The sequence below is a fragment of the Sminthopsis crassicaudata genome, chromosome 6, assembly GCF_048593235.1.
Source record: "Sminthopsis crassicaudata isolate SCR6 chromosome 6, ASM4859323v1, whole genome shotgun sequence".
NCBI lineage: Eukaryota > Metazoa > Chordata > Mammalia > Dasyuromorphia > Dasyuridae > Sminthopsis > Sminthopsis crassicaudata.
The window spans coordinates 251782752-251806929 of NC_133622.1; the positions used below are offsets into that span (position 1 = coordinate 251782752).

General features: G+C 39.0%; 1 protein-coding gene across 4 annotated transcripts in view; it reads left to right on the plus strand.

The window, feature by feature from the left end:
• The window catches only part of TOP6BL (TOP6B like initiator of meiotic double strand breaks), a 69095-nt gene that overhangs the window by 13796 nt on the left and 31121 nt on the right, over positions 1-24178 (plus strand). For all 4 annotated transcript variants that reach the window (XM_074272662.1, XM_074272664.1, XM_074272660.1 and 1 more), the window contains exon 4: positions 6232-6341. In XM_074272662.1, the coding sequence (XP_074128763.1) occupies positions 6232-6341 (110 nt within the window). The remainder of the gene's footprint in view (positions 1-6231; positions 6342-24178) is intronic.

The following is a 24178-nucleotide window of genomic DNA, read 5'->3' on the forward strand; positions in this document are numbered from 1 at the left end:
GAGAGCAGACACGGGAAAGGCGGCAGGGTGGCCTTGATCTGAGGAGAAGGGCAAAGGCCTCAAACCCAAAAGCTGTAGTTGGCCCTAAGGCTTCCAGGGAAGAGGGGAGAAGCTTCACCATTTTACAGCCTACACTTGGAGAGGGGTTTTTAAACATAAGGTTCATTGATTTCAAAATCATTCTTTAGGTTGGGTGGGATAAAAATTATTTGTTTTATTTTATTTTAATAGAACTGACTTCCTTAGTGGTCCCAGGTATTTTATTTCAGGCATGTAAGATCATAATAGGTCCACACAGATGAGAAGCATAGAAGTTGGGCCATATAGAAGTTTATAGAACAGGTTTCTAGAAAGGGCCCCTTGTCCACCTGGCCACTTGACCCCTGCACTGGCAAGCATTTGTGGCAGGGATTGTGCCCCTGGGCCTTCCTGCTTGAGTTAGATCAGGACAGTCCAGCAGCTGCCCAGCTGCTATCTCTGCCCCTTTGCTATCTGCATCTGAGAGAGCCTCTGCCAGCTTCCCTCCACTGCACCCTGGAAGGGAATGAAGAAGGAAGATTTGGCACCTATCTTCAGTACCTGTGCTGTTCATCGGGTTAAACGCTCCTGCCTCCTTTCTTCTCTGATGCCCATCTAGGGTCGTTTCTCACTGGAGAGCTGATGCACAAGCCTAAGGACAGTTAGCCTGCTTGGTCAGTGCCATCGGCTCACAGAGTCTCTGTGGTCTTCAGCAGGGCTGTTCTCCTCAAGGAGCAGAAGGTGCAGGTTTTTCTACAGATAGAATACAATGACATCATAGTGTTTGAGGGCTGAAGGGTCACGCCATGGAAGACCACATAGCTCCTGGGTGCTGCATGTTGGGAAGAAGCCAACCACGCCTGTTAATCAGGTGTTGGCCCTGAGTCAGACTTCTGAAATGAAGTTTTAGAAGAAGTGCTCTTGTCATTGGGCGGACCATAATTTTCTGGGCATGACATCATAGTGGAGTCATCACAGTGTAACTGTTGTTGAAATGCTATCTTGCACTTAGAGTTGCAGCAAGAATACATTTACCTGCAGCTCTCTGGGATGCGTGGGAATAAATGAACAGATAAGGGCATGAGTGGTCCTGAATCGCTCTTTTTTCAGTGTTGCCAGAGTTGTGGTAAAATCCTCTGGGATGGGATGGTAGTAGCATCTACTTAAAGCTCTAAAGAATTGCAGAGGTTGTCTGATCTCATTCATTTTGCAGAGGGTGACCCAGGCAGGTAGCCAGTCCATGGCAAAGCCAATATCCAACTCCAACTCCCCTGTTAAAATCCATCCATCACTCCACTGGTCTTGGATCAGAGCATCAGGGGTCAGTACATCACTGGGGAGCTTCCTCAAGAAGCAGAGAACCATTGTGGTGCCCTTGGGATGCTGGCATGTCCCCTGATCGTTTTTAGAGAAGACAAAGCAACATGTCCATTGGATACAAAGACCCAGAACTCAGAGAATTTTTAGTTTACTTCTGTATTTTCTTTTTACCCTCATTGATATTCTTAAAAACCAAAAAAACAAACCACATTAAAAAAAAACCTTGTTGCTACATTGTCCCTTGGAGACAAAGTGATTTTGTTTTGGGAAAGTTAGAGGAAAACTAACTAGTATGATAAGATTTTTGAAATGTAAATAATTTGATTGTTAAATGTAACAAACAGTTATAAATAAGATAAAGAATAAAACCATATTCTGATTTGTTTACATTTTGAAAAGAAAACAACATAAACTTTAGCAAAATAATATAACAGCTTATTTATTATCTCCTGATATCTTTTATGTTCAAGTTTCATTGTTTTTAAATAATCATAATCATTGTAAATGTCTCTCTTCTGAATCTGTTTCTTCAGTTTTTATAAATGGTGATTAAATTTCTATCTGCTGTTGAAGAATCATCTCAAGGGGGAAAAAACCCAACAATTGTCATTTCTACTTTGTCTTTTTTTCTCCTTTCTCTTCTCCTGCTGTATCCCTTCCTCTAACTGTTTAATAAATGAGGAAAGGGAGATATTACCACTTGAAACCTTCCTGCACATTTGGCCAAATAGTCTCGACTTGGCTATGTTTGTTTAACTTCACATTCTAATTGTCTTCTGACAGATTTTGAATGATTCAGTGAAAACTATTTTTAGTTTAATATTTAAATTCAGAATTCTTTACAAATATTTTCAGAAAACTTTTTAAATCCTTAAGCAGGCATCTTGCCTCTATGGAGAAGGAGAAATCAGAAATGAGCTTCCCCATTTTAGAGGTGAGGCAAATTCAATCATAAAATTTTGCCTAAGGCCAGAAAATAAGTCAATGGTAGAGCTAAGAATTTACTTATTTCTCATCTACCCCATTAAATTCTATAATTCAGCCTGCTATAATCATACTCTTCTTTCTCAGATATTTGGGTTAGGTTAAAAAAAAATACCACAGTCTTATTTTAAGAAACTCTAAACAGTTCCTTATGCATTTAGTTTAAGTTATATCCAACTCTTTGTGACCCCATTTGGGGCTTTCTTGGCAAAGGTACTAGAGTAGTTTGCCAAACCCTTCTTCCACTCATTTTACAGATAAGGAAACTGAGGTAAACAGGGTTAAGTGACTTGTCCAGGGTCATGTAGCCAATAAATGTCTGAAGTTACATTTGAACTCCTGTGCTCTGCAGCATCCGTCACCTAGCAGTTCTTGATATATACAATAGGAATTTAATAAATATGTATAAAATTGAATCTAGCTCTTGCCATATCTACATTTCCCTGAAATGATAAAGGTTTATTTGATCTAGCAGTGTCACTACAGGATCGGTATCCCAACGAGATCTTAAAAGAGGGAAAAGGATCTACATGTACAAATGTGTTTGTGTTGGCAAGGACCTGGAAATTGAGTGGAGGCCCATCAGCTGGGGAACATTATTCTATAAGAAATGATCAGCAGGATGATTTCAGAGAGGCCTGGAGAGACTTACAGGAACTGACACTGAGGGAAATGAGCAGAACCAGGAGAACATTGCACAGAGTAACAGCAAGATTATATGATCATCATCTGTGATAGGCTTCATCTTTTAAGCAACACAGTGATCCAAGACAATGCCAGTGGCCTTGGGGTGGAAAATGCCAGCAAGAGAGAACTATGGAGACTGAATGAGGATTGAAACATACATTTTCATCTTTTCTTTGTAAGCTTGTTTTCCTCATGGGTTTTCCCTTTTTTTCTCTGACTTTTCTTTCACAACATGACTAATATGGAGATATGTTTAAAATGATTGTACACGTGTAACTTATTTAGATTGTTTACTATTTTGGGGAGGGGAGAAGTAAAGGAGGGAAGAAATTTGGAATTCAAAATCTTACAAAAATGAATGTTGAAAACTATTTTTATATGTAATTCGAAAAATACTATTGACATTTAAAAAAAGAAATTAGGCTTAATATATTAAGTTATTTTGAGTTCTTCATGAGAAAGGTATATTGTAAATTTAAGGTAAAGTTGTTACTTGATTATTAAAAGTTTATTAATGTATTATGGTAGCATCGTAGCTCTTAGACTCATTGTTAAAATTTCAGATACCAAATTGCATATATAATCTAATCAATCATCTATACTAATGGAAAGGAGAAAGTGTTGATAATATATAAATGGATAATTAAATCATTTAGATTTAGTTTTAGAAACTAGGGGCCTGTGCTTTTTTTTTTTCCTGATGCTCTTGGCTTTATTCTGCCTTCTACTGGTCATCCAGGACTGATTTGTGTCTCTAAGAAGAGGAGTTTTGATGTGGAACCAGTCAAGAGTTTTTTTTTTTTTTTTTTTAATTTTTTATTTTATTTTATAATTATAACATTTTTTGACAGTACATATGCATGGGTAATTTTTTACAACATTATCCCTTGCACTTACTTCTATTCAGATTTTTTCCCTTCCTCCCCCAACCCCCTCCCCCAGATGGCAAGCAGTCTTATATATGTTAAATATATTACAGTATAATTTAGATACAATATATGTGTGTAGAACCGAATTTTTTGTTGCACAGGAAGAATTGGATTCAGAAGGTAAAAATAACAGTTTACATTCATTTCCCAGTGTTCCTTTTCTGGATGTAGCTGGTTCTGTCCATCATTAATCAATTGGAATTGGATTAGCTCTTCTCTATGTTGAAGAAATCCACTTCCATCAGCATACATCCTCGTACAGTATCATTGTTGAAGTGTATAATGATCTTCTGGTTCTGCTCGTTTCACTCAGCATCAGTTGATGTAAGTCTCTCCAAGCCTCTCTGTATTTCTCCTGTTGGTCATTTCTTATAGAACAGTAATATTCCATAACATTCATATACCATAGTTTACCCAACCATTCTCCAATCGATGGACATCCATTCATCTTCCAGCTTCTAGCCACTATGAAAAGGGCTGCCACAAACATTTTGGCACATACAGGACCCTTTCCCTTCTCTAGTAGTTCCTTGGGGTATAAGCCCAGTAGTAGTATGGCTGGGTCAAAGGGTATGCACATTTTGATAACTTTTTGGGCATAATTCCAAATTGCTCTCCAGAATGGTTGGATTCTTTCACAACTCCACCAACAATGCATCAGTGTCCCAGTTTTCCCACAGCCCCTCCAACATTCATCGTTATTTGTTCCTGTCATCTTAGCCAATCTGACAGGTGTGTAGTGGTATCTCAGAGGTGTCTTAATTTGCATTTCTCTGATCAATAGTGATTTGGAACACTCTTTCATATGAGTGGAAATAGTTTTAATTTCATCATCTGAAAATTGTCTGTTCATATCCTTTGACCATTTATCAATTGGAGAATGGCTTGATTTCTTATAAATTAAAGTCAATTCTCTGTATATTTTGGAGATGAGGCCTTTATCAGAACCTTTAACTGTAAAAATTTTTTCCCAATTTGTTACTTCCCTTCTAATCTTGTTTGCATTAGTTTTGTTTGTGCAGAAACTTTTTAATTTGGTGTAATCAAAATGTTCTATTTTGTGATCAATAATGGTCTCTAGTTCTCCCTTGGACACAAACTCCTTCCTCCTCCACAAGTCTGAGAGGTAAACCATCCCATGTTCCTCCAATTTATTTATGATTTCGTTCTTTATGCCTAAATCTTGGACCCATTTTGATCTAATCTTAGTATGTGGTGTTAAATGTGGGTCCATGCCTAGTTTCTGCCATACTAATTTCCAGTTTTCCCAGCAGTTTTTGTCAAATAATGAATTCTTATCCCAAAATTTGGGATCTTTGGGTTTGTCAAAGATTAGATTGCTATTTTTATTCACTATCTTGTCCTGTGAACCTAACCTATGCCACTGATCAACTAGTCTATTTCTTAGCCAATACCAAATGGTTTTGGTGACTGTTGCTTTATAATATAGCTTTAAATCAGGTACACTTAGACCACCTTCCTCTGACTTTTTTTTCATTAGTTCCCTTGCAATTCTCGACCTTTTATTCTTCCATATGAATTCTGTTGTTATTTTTTCTAGGTAATTAAAATAGTTTCTTGGGAGTCTGATTGGTATAGCACTAAATAAATAGATTAGTTTGGGGAGTATTGTCATCTTTATTATATTCACTCGGCCTATCCAAGAACACTGAATGTCTTTCCAATTATTTAAATCTGACTTTATTTTTGTGGCAAGTGTTTTGTAATTTTGCTCATATAATTCCTGACTCTCCTTTGGTATTCCTGACTCTCCTTTGGTATTCCTGACTCTCCTTTGGTACAGTCAAGAGTTAAAAGAACCCACAAATTGAAGAAAAGAATGGGTGCTGAAAATAACCCATTAACTTTGCTGTCACTGAGTGGGCTCTAAGTGTAATCTCTGGGGGTATCCTTACTTATCTTTGTTCATATTTCCCAACCTAAAAGCATTAAATTTGGCTTAGCATACTGCTATAAATGTGGTTCTTAAGTTACAAATTTGATTCAAGTGAATCAGCCCTTTGGCCATCAGCTCTTAAAATTTCTGGCACTGGGATGTGACCTTGTAGCCATTAACTGAAAATAGAAATTGATTAAATAAATGTGGCTATAAAGGAAGTAAACACATTGTTGCAATATTGCTGATGCTGTCATTTTTCAGACCATGGTAAAAATGTGCTTATTATTCCTTCCTATTAGAGAAGACTTTTCATCAATGTTATAAGAGGTCTATCCTGAAACCCTGGTGTTTAGCCAAACTCTTTTTCTATTTTATTATTTTCTTCTTGTACAGAGATCCAGTCACTGTCGTCTGGATTCTCTGGGAAGTTGACTTGGCCTTCAGAGGAAGCGTGCTGTTCCCAGGACCCGTCTGAGTTGGCGTCCTTCCAAATGACATTTGAGGCAAGTTTGGGTAGTCCTTCGTGATGGTTTTGGGAAGTGCAGTAGTAGGTGTGATTATAATGATCAATAATTGTAATCTGCCTTCCTGGCACTTACAATTACTAGTCTGCCCTAGGCCCAACAGAGCATCTTTGACCACTGACCTTTGCAGTGTCAACTCTATCCGTCTTGCCTCCTCTGAGGCCTTCAAAGGTCTCTGGCCACGATCTCTTGAATCTATAGTTGAGCACGCTCAAGAACAGCCACGTGTAATCTTAAAAGCCTTTATTATACCTACTCACATAATGCCCTGACTTGTCAGTTCCCTAGTGAACACCTGGTCTGAAGACCCACGTGTTCACTACCAGACTCCTTACCTCTCCGCTATCCATCAGCTTGGCTCGGCTATCCCAGGTTAGGGAGCCAGGTTAAAGAGAGAGACTTGCTGTCTGCAATGGGCTTATAAAGGGCCTGTGAGGTCACACACACAGCCAACCAGCGAGAGAGCTGTCACCCATTATGAAGCTATCTCAATATGGACAGGATCCCACCCACAGGGCAGTCCTATATCCACAGAGATTACTTCCTGGGGCACTCAATCTCCTGTTGCGCTGTGGCGCTGCCCATTTAAAGGGCCCTTACAAATAATAGCCTGTTGTTTGTATCATTCCACCTCACTGGGTTGTTCTTCAGTTTGGTCCTAGTCTCTCTCCTCTCCCCTCCTCTCCCCTCCTCTCCCCTCCTCTCCCCTCCTCTCCCCTCCTCTCCCCTCCTCTCCCCTCCTCTCCCCTCCTCTCCCCTCCTCTCCCCTCCTCTCCCCTCCTCTCCTCCCTCCTCTCTCCTCCTCTCTCCTCCTCTCTCCTCCTCTCCTCCCTCCTCTCTCCTCCTCTCCTCCCTCCTCTCTCCTCCTCTCTCCTCCTCTCCTCCCTCCTCTCTCCTCCTCTCTCCTCCTCTCCTCCCTCCTCTCTCCTCCTCTCTCCTCCTCTCCTCCCTCCTCTCTCCTCCTCTCTCCTCCTCTCTCCTCCTCTCTCCTCCTCTCTCCTCCTCTCTCCTCCTCTCTCCTCCTCTCTCCTCCTATCCACTGTACCATCTAGCTGCCCCTAAAAGACATTTTGTTAACTGCATTTCAGTATAATTGGTTTCCTTTATAATCCTATGTGTTTTATGCTTTTTAAAACCTTACTTTGAGAAAGAGTCCATTGATTTTTCCCAAATTGCTTCAGGAGTCCTTGACACAAACACAGAAAGACTCTAATCTTCCTTCAGTTTCCCTTGTAGCGGTCTTCACAGGTTCCACTGATGTCTCTGCAGATGACTCTTAGTTCTCTCTTTCCCCTGAGCTCCTGTCTTACATGAGCAGTTGCCTCTTGGACATTTCAGAATGGGTCTCAAATTCAGCTTGTGCAAGACTGTGTTCATCTCTCCCTAAAAATCTCTTCCAGACTGTCTTGCTTCTCTAAGACGTGGCAACATTTCCATAATTCTCCCATTCGCAGCCTCAGTGTTGTCCTTCACTCTTGATTTTCTATCACCAGACACATCTAATCACTTGTCAAATCTCACCATTTCTCATTCATAACATTTCTCACCTTCCCAGCCCTAAACTGTGGATGTTACTCTCAGGATTTTGTCATGAATTTTGGACTATGAGTTTCTCATAATAGTTTGTAGTAATAATAGTACCAAATAATGTGCTTTCCATTTACAATGAACTAATTGAATACCTTTTAGAAAAGATATTTACTATTTTTTGAATTGTAGCAAGTTTGTTTATTTTTTAACACACATTGCTTTATGAATTGCTTTATGTTGGAAGAGAAAAATCAAAGCAAAAAGCAGAAGAACAATGAGAGGGATTAAAAAAAAAACTCAGAAAAAAGAAGTGAACATAGTACATGTTGATTTATGTTCAGTCTCCTTAGATCTTTTTCTGGGTGCAGTTGGCATTTTCTGTCCAAAGTCTTTTGGAATTGCCTTGGATCACTGGATACTGACAATCATAGTTGATCATCTCACAATCTTGCTGTTACTATATACAGTGTATTCCTGGTTATGCTTGTTTCTTTTAGCATCAGTGCATGTAAATCTTTCCAGGCCTTTCTAAAGTCAGCTTGTTTAACATTTTTAATAGAACAATAATATTCTATTATCTTCATGTAACACAGTTTGGTCATTCCCCAATTGATGGGCTTCCACTCCTTAGAAAAGATATTTACTAAGAAACCAAAGCAAAAACAGTTTGATACAAGCTGGGAGTGTACTGCTCCTCCCTCATTTACACAAATTCCATGGGAAAAGAGAGCACAAACTTGAAATACACTTGTGGTGAGACACATGGGGAGGGAGTACATGTCAAATGGACATTTCCAGGTTTCTTGTTATAGCAAACTCTTTTCTCCCTTTGAGGAAGGAAGCTTTCCTTAGATGTGGCTCTCTACTAAGCTCTGAAGGTCATTGCTTCTATTGAAACCAAAGTTGGTACTTCTTTCTTCCAAGAAGGAACTTCATCTTTGAAGTTGCTGCCATCCTTAGATAAATATCCTTGCATAGCCACCTGTAGCGACTCCCTCTGTCATTGACTACAACTACTTTGCTCACCTCAACCACTGTTCACTAACATTCACTTGGGACTCTCTGTCTCAAAATACGCATTTTCTTAATATCAGGAAAGAATAAAGCTCAGTAGCATCTGAGGTGCTATATGCATATAGACTCATGATGGCCAGGTGGGGGTATTTGCCCAGTTACCTTTCCCTCAAAGCAATTCTCACTTAGAGCTGTCAAAGTAAAAACTTGAGAGACGAGTGATTCACGCCTTACATACAGTCAGTTCTGGCTCAGCAACTCCTGAATCATTCATTTTTCTGGCTCTTCTGCTGATCAAAAAACTTTTTGTCACCCAGTCCCAACTGTGTCTGTCACTGACGGCTGGAAACCAGTTCCCCAGAGTTTCCTTGTGGTTACATAGAAAGCATGCAGTAAGAACCATCATGTGCTCTAAAAACCAAGTCCAAGCAGAGCTCTGTATATACTTCAAAGACTGGAACCAGATCAAGAATATCTAGGCTTACTAAAAAAGGGAAAGGGACCTGAATGTGGCAAAATGTTTGTGGCAGCCCTTTTCATAGTGGCTAGAAGCTGGAAGATGAATGGATGTCCATCAATTGGAGAATGGTTGGGTAAATTATGGCATATGAATGTTATGGAATATTATTGTTCTGTAAAGAAATGACCAACAGGAGGAATACAGAGAGGCTTGGAGAGACATCAACTGATGCTGAGTGAAATGAGCAGAACTAGGAGATCATTATACACTTCAACAATGATACTGTACGAGGATGTATTCTGATGGAAGTGGATATCTTCAACATAGAGAAGAGCTAATCCAGTTCCAATTGATCAATGAGGGACAAAATCAGCCACATCCAGAAAAGGAACACTGGGAAATTAGTGTAAACTGTGAGCATTGTTTTTTTTTTGTTTGTTTTGTTTTGTTTTGTTTTGTTTTGTTTTGTTTTTCTTCCCAGATTATTTTTACCTTCTGAATACAATCCTTCCTTTGCAACAACAACAACAAAATTCAGTTCTGCACATATATATTGTACCTAGGATATATTATAAGATATTTAATATGTATGGGAATGCCTGCCATCTAGGGGAGGGGGTGGAGGGAAGGAGGGGAAAATTTCAGAACTGAAGGGAGTACAAGGGATAATGTTGTAAAAAAAAATTACCTATGCTTTAAGGACCAATTCCCATAGATCAGATCAGCCAGCTGATTGAGTAGGATTGACTAATAGGAAGAGAAGACTTAGGGGAGATGACAACTGTTTTCAAGTATTTGAAGGGTTAGGATATGGAAGAAGAATTAAGCATTTTTGCTCTGGCTCCTAAGGACAAAAGTATTACTAGTGGATGGAAATTGGGCTCTACAAATCTGACTCTACAAAAGCAAAAGGGGCTGCTTGGGAAGAAATTAGGTCCCCTCTCATTGGAAATTTCTACATAAAGGGTAGATAACTATTTGTGAGGAATAGTACAGGAAGGAGTGAGGCAGCTTAATACAATGACAGGAGCACTGGGTCTAGAGTTCAGTAGGCTAGTTTCAGATCTAATTTCTGCTGCTTATTATATAACTGTTTCTTTATAAATTGAAAAGGTTGGACTAGCTGGCTGTCTCCAAAGTCCCTTCAGACTCTGAGATTTTTTGGTTCTATGAAAAAGGTTTGGCATCTCTCCTTCTACCCAAACTGAATTTTTAACTTCTAAAGAAAAAAGTTAATAAGATCTTTGAGCATCGATCCCTGTTTTGATATTTGTTAATAATATTTCACATTGCTATAATGGCTTAAAGTTTACAAAATCCTTTCTTCACAATAGCTCTGCTAGAGAGTTAGCAGAATTGTCATTCCCATTATATAGATAAGAAACAGAAAGCTCAGAAAGAAAAAAAAATCTACTTGGTTTCTTGTAGCTAAGAAGTTTATTAGCTTCAAGTGAATCTCACCTTGAGTCCAGGGCCAGGATTCTCTTCATAGCCCTGTATCACCTCCTTCTTATCCTTATTGTATTAAGGTACAGTAGACAGAATCCTACTCTTGCAGCCAAGGAGACCTGAGTTCACATCTTGTCTAAGACACTGGGTGACTCTAAGCAAGTCCCTTAAAACGGGAATGAAAATAATAGCACAGAGTTGTGAAGAAGAAAAAAGATTGTTACACAAATATGAGCTATTTAATGGTCCTGGTTATCCTTTCAGTGACAGAATTCAGAATAGTAGTGGAGGACTTGAGTTGGGGATATGCAGGAATCTCCAAATTTAAATGCATCCAACATTGAGGAAGGCTTGGTAGCCATTTCTAGCAGACTGATCATAAGAGACTTAAGAAGGCATAAGGATAGTTCTGGACAAACAAGGATTCCCTATTGTAACTTATCTCCTTTAAAGGAATATTGAATAGTAAAGATAATTACAGAAGACTAGGAAAAGAGGATATGTACTTTTGCTGATCTAGGTACCTACAGAGACAGAGGGAAAGTAAAACAAAGGTTCTCAAAGTATTTGTAAGTGGTGGTCATGAGAAGTCATCCAGAGTGAAGGCAGAGTCTACAGCTAATCAGTCATTTGGCTGTTCCAGACTGGGTTCTCTGGAGGAATGTCCTCAGCCCGATTCTGAAAAGCCAGAAGCTTGTCTCCATGGAGATGGCAACCCCTTGTGCTCACTGGAGACATGTCTTCTCTTCCTAGAAAGGCCTTCTTCTTAGTATTGACTTTCACGTCATCGTCAAAGAGTTGACAGATGTCCTTTTAGTTGGCAATAGTATAAGGACTCCTTTATTCTAGAAATACTCAATGCCACATTGATTAATAATTGAAAATGGAAAATATTCTTCATGTGTGTATTTTTCCTGCAGATATTTTTGTTCATTTGTGTCTGACTCTATCATCTCAGGTAAAACCCCATCCTGTCCAATAACATCAAGCTGTGGTGTCATTGGATGGTTCTTGTCATCTCCACAGACTTGTATCTATTCTTCTAATCCAGAGCCTCCTGAATTTTGGTTCTTTCAGGTCAGTAAGCACTTCTTAAGTTGGTTGTTGTCCTGTGTTCTTGAAGAGGACCAAGTGACATCACTACGTTAGAGTTGAGTTACAGTGTGTCCCACTATGGCTGATCAGACCAATACAAGCTTGAAATGTTCTGTCACAGGTCGGCACAAATAATTCATATTAACATTTGGTGGGGGGGGGATGCTCTAATTTTGTGCATCTCAAGTTTCTTTGGGGCTAATTTCATTCTTTTTTGCTCATAGAGCACAGTACCTTTTCTTTTGAGGGCATGCCTTGCTGAGTCAATATCTCCTGTGTCATATAATCGATTCTAAAGTTCTTAAGAGAGCTTGAGAGTATCCTTGTGCCGCTTTTTTTCTGACTATCTTGTGAGCGCTTGGTCTGTGTGAATTCTCCATAAAATAATTTTTTTTTGGCAAGCATACATTTGACATTTGAACAGTGTGGACAACCCTGCGGAGTTCTGCTTTCTGCAGCAGAGTTAGAATGCTGGGAAGTTTAGTTCAAGAAGGAACTTCAGTGTCTGGTGTCTTGTCCCACTGGGTGATCTTCAGGATCTTCCTGAGACAATTCAAGTGGAAGCAATTTAATTTCCTGGCATGGTGCTGGTAGGCTCTCCAGGTTTCACAGGCATATGGTGAGTTAGGGGGATGTCTCCCCCCTGTAAAGACTTCCCCTGGCAGAAAGGGCAGATAAGAACAATTTGTTCCAGTGGCCCTGAAGGCAAATGAAGCAGATGTTGTGGAGTATTTAGAGATTGGTGAGACATCGAAGACCCTGAGGTCATTTACTGCAGCCTTAGTCTTCATCAGCTGTCCTGACTGGGACTTTAAAAGAGTGAGGCTGACTACTTTGTACCACTGTCTTAAATCCAATTTATACACAAATCAAAAGATGTCATCATAACATTTTTTACTTTTTAAATATTAACCCTGATCATACATGCTGGCATTCCTGTAACATACCCTCCTAGCAATTACTATTACCAGTCTGTCCGAGGACCAACAGAGTACCTTTGACCACTGACCTTTGCAGTGTCAACTCTACCCGGCTCACCTCCTCTGAGGCCTTCAAAGGTCTCTGGCCCACAATTTCTTGAATAGTAGTTTAATAACCAATAACACGCTCAAGAACAGCCACGTGTAAACTTAAAAGCCTTTATTATACCTATTCACATAATTCTCTGACTTAATGACCTGACTTGTTAACTCCCTAGTGAACACCTGGTCTGAAGACCCACGTGTTCACTACCAAACTCCTTACCTCTCTTGGGTATCCATCAGCTTGGCTTGGCTACCCCAGGCTAGGGAGCCTAGCCTGTGAGGTCACACACACAGCCAACCATCGAGAGAGCCATATAAAGCTATCTCAATATGGCCAGGATCCCACCCACAGGACAGTCCTATATCCACAGAGATTACTTCTGGGTCACTCAATCTCCTGTTGCACCATGGCCCCCCATTTAAAGGATCCTTACACATTCCCATCCTATTCAGATAAAGACATATTTCCTCATCATTTTTCTCATGGAGATAATGATCTAAACACAATGAATGTTAAAAGAGTGAGTTGGTGAAATTTATCAGGAATATGAAGCAGCATGGAAAAGCTCTCAATGAAGGAATAAGAAAGGAGTGCTTGGCTTAGATTCATGGGAGATGAGAAAAGTGGTGTTGAATTTTAAAGAGCTTATAATTATAGGGTCAAAAGAGATCTTGAGAACTGACCTAACTCAGGATTTCTCAAGCTGAGAATTAGGGTGTTTGAAAGGCATCAGAGACACTGATCTTTATGCTTTGAAGATAATGTTGCTCTTATGTTTCCCAGTCACCTCGCAAGTTCAATCTGCCTCCTCTCAATCTTTTTTTTTCCCAAACCTATTAGAAAATAGACCACACTGAAAGCCCTTCACAGCCTTAGTCTTCTGCAGTATGGGGATTTGGAGAATAAGCGAACAAATTTTTATGAAATGCCTGTTATATAACAATCACTGTATTAGATACTGGAGGAGCAAACAAAAAGTCAAATAATGATTCCTGCTTAAACAAATGTGCTTACATTTTTTTATTAAAGCTTTTTATTCACATAGCATATGCATGGGTAATTTTCCCAACATTGACCCCTGTATAACCCCCTGCTGAAATTCTCCCCTTTTTCCCCCATTCCTTCCCCCACCCGGCAGGTAGTCCAAATACATGCCAAATATGCCAAAATATATGCCAGATCCAATATATATATATATATATATATATATATATATATATATATATATATATATATATATATATATATATATATATATATATATATTCACATAGCCATCCAATTGTGCAAGAAAAATCAGATCAAGAAGGAAGAAAAAGAAAAACTGAGAAAAAAAGAAACAAAATACAAGCAAATAATAACAGAGAGAGTGAGAATTGTGGTTCACCCTCTGTTCCCAAGTTCTCTCTCCGGGTGTAGATGGTTCTCTTCATCACTGCACAAATGGAACTGGTCTGAATGATCTCAATGTTGAAGAGAGCTATGCCCATCAGAATTGATCATCATATAGTCATGTGTAATGATTTCCTATTCTGCTCATTTCACTTAGCATCAGTTCCTGTAAGTCTCTCCAAGCCTCTCTAAAATCATCCTGCTGATTGTTTCTCACAGAAAAATTATATTCCATAACACTCATATACCATAATTTATTCAACCATTCTCCAGCTGATGGTCATCCACTCAAATTTCCAGTTTCTTGCCACTGCAAAAAGAGCTGCCACAAATGTTTTTTTACGTGTGGGTCCCTTTCCTTCCTTTATGATATCTTTGGGATATTAGCCCAGTAGAAACAATTCTTGGTCAAAGGGTATGCACAATTTGATGACTTGTTGAGCATAGTTCCAAATTGCTCTCCAAAGTGGCTGGATCCATTCACAATTCCCACTAACACTATATTAGCGTCCCAGTTTTTCCACATCCCATTTAACATTCGTCATTATCTTTTCCTGTCATCTCAGCCAATCTGAGAGGTGTGTAATAGTAACTCAGAGTTATCTTAATTTGCAATTTTCTGATCAATAGTGATCACTTTTTTATATGACTAGAAATGGTTTTAATTTGTTCATCTGAAAGTTGTCTCTTCATATACTTTAAACATTTATCGACTTAATCTATTTATTCTTTAAGATTACGTTTAATTTTTAATCTATGATTCCATAATCCCTTATTAAATGTAATTTCATTGCATTATGATATGAAAAGGATGCATTTAATACTTTTGCATTTAACCATGAAAGCCCTAATATATGGTCAATTTTTGTAAATATGTATTCTTTTTCATTCCCATTCAGTTCTCTCTAGATATTGATCATGTCTAGCCTATCTAAGATTCTGCACACCTCCTTGATTTCTTAGTTATTTTTTAGATAGATTTTTCTAGTTCTGAGAGGGAAAGATTGAAGTTCCCCACTATTATAATTTTGTTATTCATTTAGCTTATTCTTTAAAAATTTGGGCGCTATAGCATTTAGTGCACATAGGTTTAGTATTGATACTGTTTCATTATTTATGGTATCTTTTATCATAATATAGTTTCCCAGTTTATCTCTTCTAAGCTTTAACTTTGAGATCATGATTGCTACCCTTGCTTTTTTTTTTTTTACATTAACTGAAGTATAATCAACTCTACTATAACCTTTTGTTTTTATTTTTTGTGTAGTTCTGATTTTTAAATGTGTTTTTTTTTTGTAAATGTATTGTCAGATTCTGATTTTTAATCCATTCTGCTGTTTCCATTTTATGTGTGAGTTCATCCCATACACATTCAGAGTAATTATAAATTACTATTTGTGCATTTCCCTTTATCCTGTTTTTCATCAGTTTATCCTTTTCCTTTTCTCTTTTCCCCTTATCCCTCCTCAAACATCTAATTGACTTTTAACCACTGATTCCCTAACCTGCAACCCTTCTAAGAATCTCTCCCTTATCCTTATCTCCTTTATCCCCTAATCTTAATCTTTCTGCCTTCTAAAATTTTGTCCCTTACCCTTTACCTTCACTCTCCAGTTTCTTTGTAAGTTAAGAAGATTTTTATATTCTTCTAGATATATATGTATGTTATTCCTTCTTTGATCCAGTTCTGATGAGAATAAAATTCTAGTACTACCAGATCTCTAACCCCTTCTGCTTCCACAGTAACAATTCTTTCATTCACACTTCATATGTTTTGCTCATATAATTCCTGACTCTCCTTTGGTAGATATATTCCCAAATATTTTATACTATCGACTGTTATTTTGAATGGAATTTCTCTTTGTATCTCTTGCTGTTGGATTGTGTTGGTAATGTATAAAAATGCTGAGGATTTATGTGGATTTATTTTGTATTCTGTAACTTTGCTAAAATTCTGAATTATTTCTAATAACTTTTTAGCAGAGTCTTTGGGATTCTCTAAGTATACCATCATGTCATCTGCAAAGAGTGATAGTTTGATTTCCTCATTTCCTACTCTAATTCCTTGAATCTCTTTCTCGGCTCTTATTGCCGAGGCTAGCGTTTCTAGTACTATATTGAATAGTAATGGTGATAGTGGGCAACCTTGTTTCACTCCTGATCTTACAGGGAAAGGTTCTAGTTTATCGCCATTACATATGATGTTTACTGACGGTTTTAAATATATGCTTGTTATTATTTTAAGGAATAGTCCATTTATTCCTATACTCTCAAGCGTTTTTAGTAGGAATGGATGTTGGATTTTATCAAATGCTTTTTCTGCACACACTTCATATATAACAACTAATTGTTCCATTTTATCTCTCCCTACCCAACTTTAATTTTTAGAATCATCCCATCATACTCAAGTCAATTCCAAGTCTTCTATCTCTGTATGTTCTTTCACATAATGATAACATTCTTAAGAAATACCACACATAATATTTTCTATTATAAGAAGTAAAAACTTTGACCTTATTAAATCCTTTATAATTGGTCCTTAATGTTTACAATTTTTATGTTTCTACTGAGTTTAATAGGTCAAATTTTCCATTTAGTTTTGGTCTTTTCTTCTCAAACACCTGAAAGTTCTTTTAGTTCATTAAATAACCATTTTTTTTCCCATTCAGGATAATGCACAGTTCTTCTGGGTAAGTTATTTTTGATTGCAAGCTCAGCTCTTTTGCTCTTCAGGATATGTTGTTCCATGCCCTTCAGTCTTTGAATGTAGAAGTTGCTAAATCCTGTATTATCCTGATAGTAAATGCATAGTATTTAAAAATTTTTTTTTCTATTTGTTTGAGTAGCTTCTGATAATTTTGACCTGATAATTTTAATATTTTTTTCTTTCTTTTTTTTTTCTTTCTTTCTTTCTTTCTTTCTTTTTTTTTTTCTTTTTCTTTTTTTTTTTTTTTTTTTTGGTTGTTGTTGTTTTTATTTATTTATTTTTGCTGAGGCACTTGGTGTTAAGTGACTTGCCCAGGGTCACACAGATAGGAGGTGTTAAGTGTTTGAGGTCAGATTTGAACTCAGGTCCTCCTGACTTCAGGGCTGGTGCTCTATATACACTACACAAACTAGCAGCCCCAGCTATGATATTCTTGTGAGTTTTCATTTTGGGATCTCTTTCAGGTAGTGATCAGTGGAATTTTTCTATTTCTGTTTTGCTCTCTCATTCAAAAACTTATTTCATAAAATATAATATCTAGACTCTTTTTTTGTTGTTGTTCATACAGATAGTTGAGCATTTCTTATGTTGTTTCTCCTTGATCTGTTCTCCAGGTCAGTTTTTCATCAGGAGTTCTTTGGTATTGTCTTGGATCATTGTATTGCTGAAAATAGCTAAGTGTCATTCACAGTTGTTCATCGTATGATATTGTAGTTACCTGTACAGTGTTCTCCTGACACTGTTCTGGATCAAGTTATGATAGCCTTTCTAAGTTTTTCTGAAATCATCCATCCTGCTCATCATAGTTATTCAATTGCTTTTTCTCATGAGTTGTTAAACATTCTTTTATCTATTTGATTTTGTTTTGTTATTTCTTGGTGTCTTATAAAGGATTCCTCCCTACCACTTCTAATTTTTAAAGAATTATTTTATTATTGTTATTTTATTGAATTGTTGTTAATTTTTGGATCTCTTTTTTAGTTGGTGGACTTTCTTTTTATAATTTTCTTGATTTTCTTGCATTACCCTTATTTTTAAAAACCTAACTTTTTTTTAGTCTCTCTTGATTTTAAAAGTCTTTTTTAAAAAGCTCTTCCAAAAACTCTTTGGGCTTGTGACCATTTTGCTTTTTTTACTTTGAGGTTAAAAAATTATTTTAACTTCACCATCTTCTTCAGAGTTTGAACCCAGATCTTCTCTATCACCATAGTAGCTATCAAGATTGGTTCTTTCTCTTTTGCGTATATACATCCATATCCATATACAAACATACACATGTAATATAAACACATTTTTTGTCCATTAACTGTGTTAAAGTTAGGCGCTAGTCCCAAGTTGAGTGGGGGGAATAATATCTTAGACTTCAGATGTTTTGTGCTGTTATTTCCCGAGTTCTCTCTGAGGGCCAGACCTCAATTATTCCTCTCCAGTCCTGAGCTGTGACCAAGGACCCCTCTAATGCTGTCGCCAACTCTTGTTCTCTCTGTGGTCCCTTCTAGGCTGTAAGTTTCAGGTCTCCCTTTTCTGGAACCTAAACCTGTGACTCTTCTCTCCCGGGAGTGCCCTCAATTAGCCAGGGCCTCACCCTCTGTAGCCAGACTCACCTGTGTGGGCTTGCTAGGACTTCATCTGGTTAGCATAGCTGGGCCTGGAGTCTGGAGCACTGCAATCTTCCCCTGACCAGTTCCCCTGGCCTTTTTTTTTTTTTTTTTTTTTTAAAGTGTGCCAAGTCTAATTAGCACAAAGGCTATTTACAAACTGAAACCACTGGTTTGAGAGTCACAACTTTTGAGACATTATCATGCAGAGTGACTTCTTATACCACGTGTACAAAGGAGGCTGGGAGACCAATTAGAAAACTGTTGCAGAAATTGAGGAGAGAAGGCAGTGAGGGCTGGACCAAAGTAGTAGATGGGAGTGAAAAGAAGGTGTCGGGAATGTAGAAATGGCAAAATTTGGCAATTATTGGATATGTGGAGGATGGGAGAATGAGGAGGCCAGGACATTACTGAAATTATGAACTCCAGATGCTGAAAATAGGAGGATTTTTTTTTTTCAGATAACAGGGAAATTTGGAAGAGGTGGAGTTAGGAGGCAAAATAACAAGGTTAGTTTTAGGTTGAGTTTAAGATACTCCTGGGATATCCAATTTGATGTGTCCAGTAGACAGTTGTTGATGGTGGGAAAGATGGAGAGTGGATATATAAACCAGTGAATCCCCTGCATAGAGATAGCCATCTTGTGCTTCCCTTCTCCTCCTGGGCACAGTGTGTTCCCTGAGATAAGGCTGTCAGGGCAGGACCAGATATCATCAGTTTGCTCCAAAGCCAAGCATTTCAGTCTAGCGCAGCACAAGCTGCTTCCACCTGCTGCCAGCACAGCCTCCCAATTATGATACAGAGAACCTCCTGGGTAAAGAAGAGCAGCTCTCCATTTGGCTTAAGACCTCCCATCTTTGCTCCCTTCCTTTGAGGGTTCAGGAGGGGTCCCCTCCCCTCAGTGACAAACCTTTCACATCCCAGGGACTGAACTCCTGCTGATCATTTTCTAAATCCCATGCCGTGCCCCAGCTCCCTATTCCTCATCTCCATCTCCCTCCACCCTCCCATCTTAACATTCATCTGGGCTCCACCTAGCCCTTCTACTGTGCCCTCTGGAGTGCCTGCGCCATAATTAACAAATTTTTCCTCCTCTTAAATATTTTTCTCTGTTTGTCTATCCATCTATCCATTTTCTGGCTTTTGCTGAATCCCGGCTCTCACTGATGACAACTTTCCTGACCACCCTTTCCACTCATGGGTACGCTTTCACTCATTCTCCTCAGGTCATTGGTTGGGGCAGGGGTGTTGGGAAACTCCATGCTCCCCACTGTCACTTTTAGCTTCTCTCTCTCCCTCCTTCACTCTGTAGCTTCTCTTCCTTTGAGGTCCATGCTTTTCATATCTACCAACCAATCAAAATCCTAGTAACTATTTCTTTAGAGCCCTTTGTCACTGTCCTTCTTTTCTCAGTTGATACCTGGCTCACAATGTTTCTCTGCTCCCCAACTTCTGACTTTATTCCAGAAGTTTTCAACACACACTCTGACTGTCCCTCAATGTTGGAGCCATTCATTTCCTCCACCCGGTCACTTTCCAGGAACTGCTCCTCCACCACACCTTGGCCACACCCAGATATGATCCTGCCATCGCCCACAAATGTGCCTCCCCCACGTTTAGGAATTGGGAAATCCCTTTATCTGACCGTAATCTATTGGCTTTCCGCCTGTCCCCAGTCTTCCCTCACCTAGCACTGTTCTTCATCCACACTGTGGCCTCCATCAGCTATTCTTGGATCTTCTCCCACTGCTTCTTTTGCCCTGGTCATCACTTCTCCCTAACTCAACTCTTTGGTGACCAGTTCCACTCTGCACTGTCCCTCTCTGGAGTTCCTTATCCCCTTATAATACTGCTGACAATGCCCTGCCAAGCCTCCATCTGGGGTTCCTCCCACTGTCCTTCACTGTTACAAACATGCTGCTGAGCAGAGGTGTAAATGTCTTGCCTGGATTTTGGGTGGGAACTCTATGCTTCTGTCATTTTCAGTCACGCCTGACTCTGAGACCCCGTTTTGGGTTTTCTTGGCAAAGATATTAGAATTGGCCATGTCCTTTTCCCTCTTATTTGGCAGGTGAGGGAACTGAGGCAAACATGGTGAAGTGACTTTCCAAGGGTCATACAGCTAGTAGATGTCTAAAACTGGACTTGAACTCAAGTCTTCTGGACCTCAGGCCCAATGTTCTATCATCTGGCTGCCCATATTTGTGCTCAGTTTTATGTTGCACAGCCTCCATCGTGTCCTCACTGCTGCCTGGCAATCCTACTCTACCTCCTTTATCCCTCCCTCTCCCACTTTCTACAGCTGCTCTTTCAGACTCTTAACCCTCAGACTTCTCATGGCTCCTACCACTCTTTCAGTTATGATCCTTGCCTCTTATTTTGCAGAAAAAAATCATGCTATTTGCTGTGAGTTTCCTCTTCTCTTCCTCATCTCTTAACCCCCAGATGCCTTTTGCCCCTCTCTCCTTCACCCCGTGTCCAATGATGAGGTGGCCTAACTCCTGACCAAGGCAAAGCCCTCTGTTGGCCCAAGTGACCCCATTCCATACTCTCCTCCAACAGATGGCTCTTTGGTCATCCCCCTTGTCTCACTTTCACTCTTCCTCTCTACTGACTCATTTCTTGCACTGCAAACATGCCCATATCTTCCCCAATCCTGAAAAAGCTCCTATTCCAACCTTTCATCCCTGTTAGCATTTTGTCTTCCTTTTGCCCTTTGTGTCTGAACTCAGAGCCTATCCACCATAGGAGCCACCACTTTCTATCTTACTCCTTTTAATCCTGCCTTTGATCTTAATCTTCCACCTGAATTTTTCCCATATTTACTAATGTTTTTTTTAGTGCCAAATGTAATGGGCTTTTCTTGATCCTTGGCCTCTCTGCAACCTTTGACATGGTCCATCACTCTCTCCTTGACACTCTTTTTCTCTCTAGGTTTTCAGGAAACAGCTCTCTCCTGGTTCTTCACTTACCTATCTGACCCCTCCTTTGGTCATTGGTTCCTACTTCAAATCATGCCCTCTAACATAGAGTTCTGTCCTTGGCCCTCTTCTCTTCTCCCTCTAGACCATTTCACCTGGTGATTTCATCAGCTCCTATAGATTTAATTACTATCTCTATGCTGATGGTTCTTAAATCTACCCAATCTGCCCTAATCTTTTTACTGACCTTCAGTTTTCCAGCTCCAACTGTCTTTCAGACATCTTGAAATTGGATGTCCAATAGAGATATGTCCAAAGCAGAACTCACTTTTTAAACCCTCCTCACCTTCTACCTTCCCTGCTAGTTTAGCGGACTGTAACACTATCTTTCCAGTCCCACAGGTTCACAATCTTAAGATTTCTCACTGTCTCTCATCCCGCATATTCAAGCTCTTTGCAACATCTATTGATTTTACCTTCCCAACATGTTTCAATTATGTCCTCTTCTCTCCTCCAGCACTGTCCCCATCCTGGTACAAGCCATCATCATTTCATCCTGGACTACTGCAGTAGTTGCTGGTGGGCCTGTCTGCCTCAGGTCTTTCTCAACTCCAGTCTATCCTCCATTCAGCCACCAAAGGGATTTTCCTAAAATGTGATCATGTCATTTCATTATTAAAAAAATTCCAGTGGCTCTGTTGCCTCCAAAATCAAATACAAAATGCTTTTAAAGTCCTTCATTGCCCCTACCTTTCCAGTTGACACAGCCCACCCTCTCCTCTGCGATGTTCTCCCCTCTCTGAGTTTTCCTTTTTTCTTCCCTTTTTAAGAACTCTCAGTATCACTGAAACAAAACCAGCCATTCACAGACTCCTTTTATTTTTCTTCTTCGAATGACCCTTGATATTGTTCCAAAGGAATATTTTTTTCTTTTGAGTTTTTTGAGACTGCTCTCTCCTGATTCTTTTCCAATCTATCTGACCACTTCTTTTTGGTCTCCTTTACTAGCTCTTCATCTATATATTATGCATCCTAATTGTGGGTGTTTCCCAAGATTCTGTCATGAGACTTGTTCTTTTGCTTCTGTTTTTCTCATTTTACAATCATACAATAAAATGCTAAGCACTTTACAATTATTATTTCATCTTCACAGAACTCTAGGAGGGAGGTGCTATCATTATCCTGAGAATTTGCCCAGGGATATATAACTAGTAAGTGTCTGAGGCAGATTTTGAACTCAGATTTTCCTGATTCCAAGCCCAGGGCTCTATCCATCTTAACATTTAGCTGCCCTTTATGTAGGTCACTAAGTACAGCCTCCTTAAGTATAGCACTTCTGTAATTTCTGGTAATAGCGACTTGGTCTCTGATTGCTATCAGAATCCCTTATGTTTCTGCAGATGTCTGCTGCAGATTTATGCAGCAACTTGTTCGTTACTTATTTTTAAAAATATTATTGGCTGAATTCATATAACTGTTGCCTAGGAGTCTTTTGATTCCACTTTTGGATCTTAGGCATTTCATAGGACCCATCTGGAGATATAGAACCATATTAATCCCCTCACTTTCTCCTTTTAAAATATTACAAAAATATTACAAAATCATAATTTCTAAGTGTCCTTATTTGAAGGCTTTAGATTTTCATGAATGAGAAACCTTATAAGAAGTCTTTCAAAATATCAATTTGGAAAGAAGATTCAATACTGAAATATTTTTATATCATCATTTTTGAAGAACTAACCACTTTCTAAAGCAAGATACCTGCCAGAGATTGTGGATTAGAGGCAGACAACCTGCCAAATTCATCCCATATTCTCCTCCAAATATCTTTAAAATAATTTCTCAAATCAAATTTTGGAACAGCAGAGCCAACAAAAGATCAGGGTGGGACATTTTTGTAGACAAAGAAAACTTAAGAGGTTAGCAAAAGAAGTCTGTGGCATTGAGGGAAGGCCTGTTCAGAGCCCATGCAGTATGGGCCCAGAGCCCATAGCAACATACAATTAAAAATAACATACCAAATGTGGCAACAGTGGCAGATTCTGAAGCTCTCAGTTCAGAGATGGTAAGGGGTTCTAAGCTGGTCAGAAAGTTTTCAAGGGACCTTTATTGTTACTAAGTACAATTTGCACTAATTGACAATTTTTTTTTACCCATATACAATTTTGGGTGACAACTCCAGGGTAGCGAGGAGCTTTGGGGATCAATCACAAGGGAGCAGAGGCTGTGGTCATATTACCAAAACAAAGTGAAGTACTAGTGCTTGCAGCAGCAAGGGATCAGGGGCCCTTCCTGGGTAAAGACCAGAACAATGAGGACCATGGCCATATCTCTCCCAGAATCATACCACCTTAGAAATACCTGAAACTTGCAGACTCCTCAGAACTAGATCTGCAAATAACAGCAAGAAAAGGCCTGAAATTTAGGACAGTGCTTCCCCTGGTGAGCAAGGCCCAACTTTAACATAAAGTTCAAAGTAAAAAAAAAGTAGATTGGAAAAAATAAGCCAAAAAAAAATATGATCATAAAAGCTACTATGATGGAAGGGAAGACCAAGACATAAACTCAGAAGAAAACAACAATGTGAAAACAGCTACAATTAAATCCTTAAAAAAATTCTAATT